Here is a 10,382-nt window from a genome sequence, read left to right as displayed (position 1 = left end):
AGGATACAGCACCACAGGCTGCGCAGCCTCTGTTTGAATCGGCTTCCCTCGTCGTGACGCTCTCAGCCTTGTAGAAGCGCCTCCGCGCGGCAGAGATTCCCACTTTCGACACGTGCGCCGACCCTAGGTCAAACTGGCCTCTGGAGGCCTCTCCTTTCTCTATCTTTTTATCTCTATCTCTGGTTCTGCTGCTCGATCTCTGTCTCTGTATCTCTGTCCCTGAGTCTCTGTTTCTCTGTGTCTGCTTCTCTGCATCTGTATCTCTGTTTCTGAATCTCTGTTCCTCTCTGCTTCTCTGTCTCAGTTGTCCTGCCTCTCTGCTTCTGTTATCTGCATCTGTCCCTCTCTGCTTTTCTACATCTTTTTTCTCTCCATCTGCTTCTCTATTTCTCTTCTGTGTGTCTACTTTTTTGAGGTGTCTGTGTGCACATCGGCGGAAGGCCGCTCTCTGCAGGCGTTTAAACAGAGTTGGCGACCGCGCCGCGGGCTCTATGGAGTATGCGGATTCACCTTAAATGCGTAAGACATTGGAATACAACGTGTTTTGCTGTCTTACACGCGAGAGACGCCCTTCGACTCCGTGTGTTTGTGCGGCGCAGCGTGCGCACATCGCTTGAAGAACTTCAAATCGGGTTGTTTGCATGTACAGCTCTCCGCCGGTATGGTGTGTTGGGCGCTGGCCCTGGGAACCCACTCCTCGGCGGAAAAGGCGCCGGCGAGGGAAGCTGCACTGAGAAGCAAAACAGGCCGCAGCGGCGCAGTCTGCGGAGAGACAGGGACAGAGCCCTGTTCCGCGGCAAAACGTCGAAAATACAGAAAAGACGCACACAGAGACACAGGCCGCCGTTACCTCTCTTCTCCGCGGCAGCTGCACGAAATGCGAACTGGGGAGCTCACGAAGGCAATCGAGTAAAGGAAAAACAGAAAAACACAAGAGCGGAGCTCGAAGGCGAACCCAACAACGCCCAGATTGGAGGCACGGCGGCCTGAGATCCGCGCGGACGGCTGCGTGCGCTCGAATCGCGAGAAAGCTTGCGGGCGAGGCGCTTCTCCCGCGCAGAATTCTTGAGGCCAGCGAACCGACTAAGACTCGGCAGCCAAGCCGCAGGCCACTAGGCGCTGCGCGCCGTAGACGCCCTGAAGCAAGTTCGTCAGCTGCAGCACACGCGCACGGAAACCCGCGAGGCAAATGCCGTTAAGCCTAACTGGGCTGGTGCGGCTAGCCATAAAATGCCCAACCGAATGAACGTCTCAGTACCACTAAGGACTGCAAGCGCAGTAAGGGCGAAAAGAAACGCAGCCGCAGCCGAAAGCGAATGAATTTCAGCTACAGGGTAGGAGAAAACTGCAGCGTTACGAGAGACACGGAGGTCGACACGCATGAATGCCTTGCGATCTGCCACCTCCTAATACCCTTAGCGAACTCTTTGGTCTGATCCCACGTGCGTAGGCGATGCTGCGAACGCGATCCAAGAGTCTCGGCGGACTCGCAGCTTACAAGAAAACATCACGAGCTACGTAGGAGACTCCACACCCACGCGTGCGCGCACAGATCCTCACATAAGAAGCATCGAACCGCCATGACCCCAATTTCTCGCTGAGCCCGTAGGCGGTAGGGGTGCGGCTGGTAAATCGGTTCTACGACAGGAAACCTCTTTGGAACAAAACGCCTTTCTAAGGCAGACCAGATCGCCTTCGGTCTTCGGATTCACTGCACGGTCTTCCCTTCCTCCGCGCCTCTCAAGGCTACCGCGGCATCTTCCGCGGAAAAAAAGCTACTCCCCTGGGGAGAGACAGCGCGTTCCGCAGGAAGGGCGAGGAGAAAAGAAGTTATTGTCTCACCGTCTTGAAGGCCATGAGAGGCGCCGAGGTGTACGCAACGGCAACAACTGAACGCACGCAGACGGCAGCGACACGAATTCAACGCTTAAATGAGACAATGCCTAATACCCTGGTTCACGAAAGACGCAGCGAAAGCTTCTCGTCGCGACCGCGCTCCTCCTTGTATGCGACATTCGAAAGCTGGCGCAATGCGCGAGACGCAACACTGCAGGAAAGCCAACTTGCTACAAAAAGTGCACGAAGCTGTAATTAGCGCAGATAACTACATACATATGTATATGTAGAGGTATATACATATATAGGTATATATACATATATATTCAGATATATATGCTATATATACATAAATACATATGCTATACATATATATATATATATATATATGCTTGAGGAGGTATGCAGTGCAGGTCCGCGGAAGCCGCAGACTCGACAATTGCAGGAGGAATATCTTCACAGAGAAAAAGATAGCACTGGAGGATGACCTCAAACGCGCCGCGAGAAGGGTCCTAAGGAGCCCAGACAGGGCGCAGAAAAACGACGTTCTCTACGGAGACTGCAAACGCGTACGCGCTTTCTGGAGGAAAACGAAAGACGAGAACTCGAGCAGGGGCGACGCCAGCAGAAGAATGGAGAGAAAAAAACCGTCGAAGCCGAGGATCGCCGCAAACATCACCGCTGAACACACACACCCCACAGTCCCGGCAACAAACCCACACGCGACACCGTGAAAATCCCAACCTGCCACCAGGTGCGGACGTATTATGCTCTCCTAACACGCCTGGTGATGGGCATGAAGAGAATGGCGAAACGGCTTTCTGTCTGACACCGCGAGGGCACGCCACGGCGCATCGAATGACTACCAAAAAAATTTCAAACGCAGGCGAGAGCGATGCGGAGTAGCGCAGGCGATTCCTCACGAATGTGGAATCAAACATCTACAACGCACAGCAGACCGCGCGGCTTCTTCGACTTTAGTAGTAATATTTAAATAAATATCCCTTCGTTGTAAAGCGATGCACACCACGAACGTTAGCAGCGGCAGGCGGAGTGGATGGGCATGCAGAGGGCAGAAGAGAGAAGAAGGCTTACGCCGCGAGCTATAGTAGATCGCCAACACTTGATTCACATCCGCGTCCTCGAGCTGCTTGTGGGACTTCGCGCCCGCAACCGCCGCCGCAAAGAAGTGAACCCAGTGGCCGCCCACGTCGAGAAGCAGCGCGAAAAAAAACGCTGCACGTTTCAAAGCAAATCACACACCGGGGCAGGTGTACATACACATGCGAAGAGCGCACGCTCGGGACTGACGCAGAAGGAAGACGACTTTCGGTGCGGTACAGGGGGCCTCCCGCCGCCTCACGGCCCGAGAGGAGCTCGCCGAGTCTCGCTGAAAACTGTGAGGAACGAAATCGACGGCGAAAAAACGCGACGGGCGAGGCGAGAGCGGCACCTGCAGCAGGGCGCTGAGCTAGTGGCGCGCACATTACGAAACACTCGCACCGTCGTTTCCAACTTCACTCGCGCCACCAGCCTTCTGCACACGCGACGGCGTGAAACGCCCACGACGTGAGAGACGCAACGCAGGGGCCTGCAGGCTGCACAACGAAATCTACTGGCATCTAATCACCTCCCCCTCTCCTCCCCACCCACCAGCGTATGGAGGCGCCGCACGAACTCACCTGGCGCCCATGCGGGATACGCGACCGCGTTGAGAATGTATAGCAAACACGTGGAGAGGCGATCAACGACCTGGTCGAGGCAGGCGCCGAAGACGGAGACTGCAGACACGCGAAAAGATACGAGCTCTGCGGCGTGCGGATCTTCTGGCTCCCTCGACTGGCACCGATGCGACAGCCCGCGTAAGGCGGCCTCGGGCGGACGTCTGCAGACCTCCGGCCTCCGCATCAGAGAAACGCCTGGCGATGGGAAGCCCCTGACAGAATAATACGGGTCTGCAGCCCCTCCTCGGCGCCGCCCCCTCCCCCCCCCACCCGGCCCTCCTATGCCAAGTTTTCCGCGCTACATGCAGACTCAAGAGATCTCTTGTTGTGCCTAGTCTGCGTGTGATGAGTGCGCGACTCCACGGGAATCGGAGAGGCTCCTCTTCGCGCCTCTCACAGGCGACGGCGAACAGTCCTTCCTCCCAACGAGCCGCCGCGCCGCAGCCCACTGCAGCGACTTGGTGAGCCAAAGCGGGCTAAGGCTGCGAAAACCTCCCTTTTGCGCGCTGCTTGGATCGAAAAGGGATTTTGCGCCGCAAACCGACCTTGACCGAGGCGCCGAGCCACAGCTCCGTCCACGGCGTCGAGTCCCTGGGAGACGATGTAGAAGACGACGAAGAGGAAGCCGAAAGCTTTCTGCCACGCCCAGGCCGCCGCGACCAGAAGGGCGAGGCGCACGTACCCTACGCAGAGAAAAAGCAACAACGCAGAGATGCGAACGCAAGGGTTTTCGAGAAGACCAAGACAAACAGCAGGGCGCCCAACAGCCTCGCATGGCGAGCGAGGCCTAGTGTAAATCCCTGCTCACTGGCTGACCCGCGGCGACGTCAGTCAGAAGGCCTGTGCCGCGACTGCGAGGCGGCTACATCTCTTCACTTGTTTGTCGAGGGCTTGCTTGAGGGAGTTGCTTGTAAAGGCAGTCGTTCTTCCACGCACCAATGATGTTAGGGATGTAGAGGAAAACTCGGCGCTCGCGCGCCTGCCTTTGCGCTGGAGACAAAGACGCAGCCGAGTGCGCAGGCTGCTCGGCGTTTTCGTCTGCGGCGCGTTCAAATCTCCGCCGCGGCGCGGGCGCGACGCCTCGACGCCCTGCGTCTTCAGTCGATGCCATGACTCGCGTCGGCGGTGTCTTTCTGGGCCACGAGGTTGCTCCAAGTCGTTAAAAAAGAATCACCGCACGCGTTAGGTTGGGGCGAGTGTGCGCTAAACCAAGAATCGCTTTGCTCGATGCGCTTCTGCAGTCTTCAGCTCCTACCGCGAAATCGCGGCGCCGTGAACGAATGCGAGTTCTTCGCCAGATTCGCTGGGAAGAGGAGGCAGGCGTGAGAGCTGCGCGGCGACTTTACTTGGGAGTAAGCTCCGTGGTGTGTGCACAGTCCTGGGCTTCTCAAGGAACGAATACGGGTACGCAGGGAGAAGCATATCACACGTAAGACGCGCTGCAAAAAAAGGCAGCGGAGGCGGTGACGGGCGGGTGCAGCTGGTGACGCTGCAGGTACGAAGAAAAAGCGACCCGCGAGCTGTCTGCAGTCATATGGCGAAAGTGTGCCGCAACAACTTGCGCACGGAGTGCGAATTCAAAGTGTCAAGACACTGGCGCGAGAAAGAAGGGTGATTCGAGCGTAATATCGCATGAAGTTCTGCTCGAGTCATGTTAACGCGAAGTGCATGCTGCGTTCAGCACACCGCTGCCGCGCAAATCGGTACTGGTACGCGATCAGTCAGCGGCGGGCAATAGCGACCGCCACATGATACAGCGAAAGCGAAGAAGGTGATGGCGGCTCATGCATGGCGGAGTAGTGAGTTTGAATCGAAAACTGCGCGCGAAAGTTAGACGCAAGGAGTCTGTGTTTTCTCAGCTGGAAGCCTGCTGTGTCTGCGACCTACTCTTCCATCGGTTTTGCCACGGGAAGACTCCCTATCACGGTGTGCTCAGCCACGAGAAAAAACACAAGAAACGAGCCATACACACGCTCATCGCGTTTACGGCGGACTCGAAAATAGTCCCGGCATTTCTATGCGAGGAAGGTGCCGATGTACGAGTCGTAGTCTGCCACTTTTTGTCGGCAAACCAACGAACAACTGAGGGATTCCGAATGACACGCGGTCGTGTTGTCGCACACCCGAAAGCCGCCCAAGTGGCTCGACGGCAGCCTTACAGAATTACCCTGACTCTTCTTTGAAAACATCCGAATGCAAAACGGGTTTCACACTATTGGAACGTGTTGACGAAGCCACGCGTTTCGCATGGCTGACTCGCGTCGCTCGCGGTGTTACGCGTGTGAAGCTGGCGAGAATCTGTCTTCCAGAGCACATTCGAGGCTACGGCAGAGCCGCGGAACGCCTTCAGCTGGCGTGTCTGCGTTATGTTGCGCTCGAAAGCGAGAGGGATGCGCTCACGGTGTGTAACGCCTGCCCAAAGCAGTTACCGCGCGCCTTTCGTCGACCACTGGAATGTGGCGACTATGCGAAACTGAGCAGATCGGGAACGAAGTGCCGGCGCTGCTTTCAAGCTGCAGCAAAGCTTTCGTGGGAAGGGAGTGGCGGCGCCATTCGGTAAGCGTACCGAAAATATGGCTACGAGCTCGCGTTACTGCGCTAGCGCGACTACTACTCTACTGCGGCATGATGCGAAGACTGGAGGCTCGACTCACGCCTGCCCTACCCGCGCTGGCGCCGGCATATGAAGGCAGCCTTCAACTACGCTACCACTTTTGTCTTGATACGGATAGTCCGCACTGCTGCGCACCCTGACACCGTACTCTTCCGTCACGATCAACTGGTGACAACTGCCGTTTGAAGCTGCGGCCCATTCTGCCAGCGGCTGAGCATTGCATGTCTGCGCTTGCCCGTGGCGCCCTGCTACATCGACAACTAACCGAGCTCAAAGACGTAGCTCAACAGCTCCGTTATGAGCTGACATGCAACTTCCGGAGAGAAAGGCATGCCGTTTGGCCTCCTCTATATACATGGAAATTCACTGCTGCACTGGAAACCATTTCATCTAGAGGCGGACCCCTAGGTGAAGAGGCAACGCTGCAAGAAAAGGGGGCAGCGAGGACTGCATGTGTAACCATTGTCAGGAAACTGGGTAGTGGAAAGCGAATCTGCAGCGCAGTCGTATGTAAAGGCGGTGTCGGTCCCCCCGCGCTGGTAGGCATAACGCAAAAGAATGCCAGGGAGTATGCACTGAAGCCCCTGTAGGAAGGGTTACTGGTGCTCTACTTATACAGAAAGCCCAATATGCTTGTCGCTGCACTGTGAATGCGTACCGAATAGATCTTCAGCATTCCTAACCCCGGAAATGATGCAATTCAGCATGGAATGCGTGGCCCCCATAGCCATATAAGCACTAGTCTGACAAACAGCGAAAACGACACGTACTGACTACATTCATTTGCCTTCCTCCGTCGTTCAACAGCTGAGCCGTGCAAAGGGCTTGAGACAGCCTTCCAAATTGTATCAGTGATCCGCCACCGTCTCTTGCGCCCGGAACCGAACGCAGCATTCTCAGAAAGCTGTTTGGGGAAGGAGAGTTACCATCTGCTCTGAGACACTCGTAGACTGCTTTCGGGTCCTGACCGTTGGCAGCGCAAATCCTGTTCAATGATACATACACCACATATCCAAAAGGAAAAGCTCTGCTGTTCGTCCCGCGAAGGTGCGGCAAAGTCTCAAGATAGAAAAATTCACTTGGGCTTCTGCATTTGAGGCCTACTTGACAATATTAACTCGAATGCATGGACATTTAAAAAGGCACCAGCCGGCGAAGCTGGCTGCATGTTTCGTTTTTCGGGGTGCACGCCAGTAAGCATGCACTTTAGGCTGCGCAAGCGTGCAGAGATCGGCATTGCTTGCTTCAGCAATCAGCCACGAATTTCGGCACATCGAACCAGAAGATCGATAAAATACTGGCCTGCACCCGGTGGGAAGAGTGCCTTGCTTCACGAGTGCGGCCTGCTCTCTTGCCTGTTGCTGAACTGCTCAAAACCTGGTTCCTGATTTTTCCCGCCACATTCGCTGCGGAGTCTTTGCTGTCGTAGCAAAAACTTGTAACCTCCTCTGCTCATCACTCTTTTTCATATACTCAGGTCCAGCTGCGTGTAATTATGTTTGCACAACTGCAGCTGTGTCTTGCTCGTGGCGATGTTCTGAGGAACTCGAGTGACGCTTGTCGCAGCTCCTCCACACTGAAGGAGCCAACGAGCCGACAACTGCGACGGCTCCTCTCGCCACACACTAAACTAGCCTCTACATCCGTGCAAATTTACTCTGAACACCCGCCTGCGTGCTTCCGACGTGGACGAAACAGACAAGCTACGACATACTGAGAAACGGTGACCGAACAAAGACCTTCAAGACGCCGCCTGTGCGCTTGAGCAGTAGCTAAACAAAGTATGCGGTGTCGCTGCAGCTTCCGCCCTCATCTTTGCAACCGATTTCGGTTTGCCATGCATGAAGTCGCAGTGGAGATGCGCTGTCAAGTAGGAATCCACAGACTACACCTCGTCAATGCAGGACGCAACGTTTATCGCGCCAATAGACTGGCTTCAAGAGAATGAGCGAGCTGCGACAGCTGTCCCATAGCAGCCTGCACCACGACAACCAGGGAACTGATGCGCTCTCTAGATTGCAAAAAGTACGCCTGCCTCTTAGCGACTCGATGCCGCTTGCCAACCTTATGCAAGACACGAGATCCCAGCGCCTGCCATCGTAAGATTTTGTTTTCTGGGACTAGCATGCGAGTCTCAAGGTTCAGCACGCCTGTATCCCATCCCAGCTCCTCCACTCTATATGCATGACTCTTACCACACCGAACATGCAAATGCTTTCCTTCTGACGGGTGCAGAGTGAATTTGCCTTCAACCGCGCACCTTCTCATCCGTGCGAGCTTCCAGAACGAACCTGGCAAGGCGAGAACAGATTTTCCATGAAAAGCCTGTGATCCGCTGTCTACGCCACGATGCCTTCGCTCCCCCGCCAGAGACGGCGCAGCCTGCTCCGGCGGACTCCCGCAGTGTCGCTGTTTTTTATTTTCCTTTGCGCAAAGACGACGTTCTTCTTTGTCGCGAAATGCGACATCGCCGAGGCCGCCTCAGTCGATGCACTCCAGATCTCTTCAGACAGATCCGCGCCGAATATCTCACGGCAAAAATACGATAGCCTGGAGACTGCAGGCCGTTTGCTGGTTGAGAGGCGTTCTTTCGCCTCAGAAAACTCCCTAAAGTACTGGAATGAACGGAGAGTTGAGGACGGCGACGATGAGCCAGAAGACAGGATCGTGGAAGTGGAGCAGTCGATCGTCGAGGGGCATGAAGGCGCTGCCGCCGTAGACACCTCAGACCTGCAAGACGTCGCACGCATTCTAGCGACCACAGAGCGACCGAAAGTCGTTGAGAATGCTCACGTGTTCAAGGAAAAACGATTCGCACTTTTTAGCGCGGGGCTGCGCTCGTCATCAGCCTCCCCAAACGCAAACACATTCCGCTCCGTCGCGCCTCACCGTGTGGCCCGATACGAGTTTCGCGCTGGCGGCATCAAGGAACCCCACGGCGGCTCGCGCGATGCGACGGCGAAGCTACTCGACGTTGAATCCAGAACAATCATGAGCCTGGAAGGAATTGAATTGAGGTCTGCCGCCCGAGGGTTGTTCACTACCAAAGTGTCTGCAGTAGTGAAGCAAGATAAAGCCGGGTCTCCTGCTCAGGCGCCTCTTGCAAATGCGCCGGGAAGACATCAGGCACGCGACCGGGCCTCATCCTACCAGATGATTGATGGATTCGTTGCGGAAGTTGACAAAGTGTACGAGGAGGAACTGGAGCATCGCCTTGCGTGGGAGCTGAGGATATGGCGCTATCTCCCCTCGCACCGCGCGGAACACCTGGCGGCGCATGAGCACATTCTCATTCCTGGCGCGGTTCTGGAGCACGCGGGCCCTCCTGGGGTCTCGTCTCGCTTGCATGGAGCCGGCCGGAAAGAAGCCGCTGGGGTGCGCGGCCACGACGAGAAATGGACGGATCTGCTGTCAGAAAAGGTCTTTAATGTGTTCATCTGGTATCCCGCGGGCTACCGCGACACGCTGGAGTCGTCCATGATGCACTCAGACCAAGTCACAGAGCCGTGGTTCAGTTCAACGCCCCTGCACGTTCTAGAGTCGATTAGCACACAGATGATTCTCGCTGTTGCCAACCTGAACAGCTACGGCCTCGTTCACACCCATCTTCGCTCCGCCAGTTTCGTTTTCACGCCGGAAGGCAAGGTTTTGCTGTCCGATCTCAATCGCGTAGTGAAACAAGGTGAGTTCATGGACTGCGCGGCGGACAGAGAGCTTGCGCTGAACGACTTGACAGCTTCTCCAGAGGAACGCGTGTGCGTCCACGAACACGGATACAAGGGAAGGGACGCGAAACAGAAAGAGGACATCGTGGGGCCGCTAGAGGCGCAGCCGACAGTTGACGCCTGGAGGCTCGCAGTCCTTCTGTACCAGCTATGGTGTATGGAGAGCATGTACGCACGGACGTCGTACCACGAATTTGTCGCGCGACACGACTTGCTCCGCCTCCCAGACACAGAGTCGAATATCGCGCACCTCAGACAAAACAGATTTCCTCTCGGCGCCTGCCGAAAAGACATGCCGGCTTCTCTTCAGCGCATCGTTCGCCAGATGCTCGTGCCAGATCCTGCGAAACGGGTCACTGCGGCCGAGTCTGTGAAAACCAGTTCCTTCTTTCACGAAACCAAAAGAAAGCAGCTCCTCAACAGAAAGCGCACACCGCAGCAGAGGGCGCATCAAAACTAGGGAGGGCGACACGTCGCTCATGT

The 10,382-nt window shown here is 55.9% G+C and overlaps 2 protein-coding genes across 2 annotated transcripts; one reads left to right on the top strand and one right to left on the bottom strand.

Annotated features, from left to right (window-relative positions):
- Nucleotides 1-1,083: 1,083 nt before the first annotated feature.
- Nucleotides 1,084-4,671, bottom strand: BESB_022410 (putative phosphatidylinositol synthase; the record flags this gene model as incomplete). Its single annotated transcript, XM_029360943.1, has 7 exons — nucleotides 1,084-1,155; nucleotides 1,843-1,889; nucleotides 2,410-2,517; nucleotides 2,932-3,072; nucleotides 3,519-3,617; nucleotides 4,106-4,243; nucleotides 4,497-4,671. The coding sequence occupies 7 exons, from the start codon at nucleotides 4,669-4,671 to the stop codon at nucleotides 1,084-1,086; spliced, it is 780 nt and encodes a 259-aa protein (XP_029215758.1).
- A 3,852-nt stretch (nucleotides 4,672-8,523) lies between these two features.
- BESB_022400 (rhoptry kinase family protein ROP22 (incomplete catalytic triad)) lies at nucleotides 8,524-10,359 on the top strand (the record flags this gene model as incomplete). The annotated part of the gene is made up of 1 exon (XM_029360942.1): nucleotides 8,524-10,359. The coding sequence occupies one exon, from the start codon at nucleotides 8,524-8,526 to the stop codon at nucleotides 10,357-10,359; it is 1,836 nt and encodes a 611-aa protein (XP_029215757.1).
- Nucleotides 10,360-10,382: the final 23 nt, after the last annotated feature.

Source organism: Besnoitia besnoiti, chromosome XII (assembly GCF_002563875.1).
Source record: "Besnoitia besnoiti strain Bb-Ger1 chromosome XII, whole genome shotgun sequence".
Classification (NCBI taxonomy): Eukaryota; Apicomplexa; class Conoidasida; order Eucoccidiorida; family Sarcocystidae; genus Besnoitia; species Besnoitia besnoiti.
Note: the sequence above shows the minus strand (reverse complement) of the source record. Positions and strands in the feature narration are given on the sequence as shown.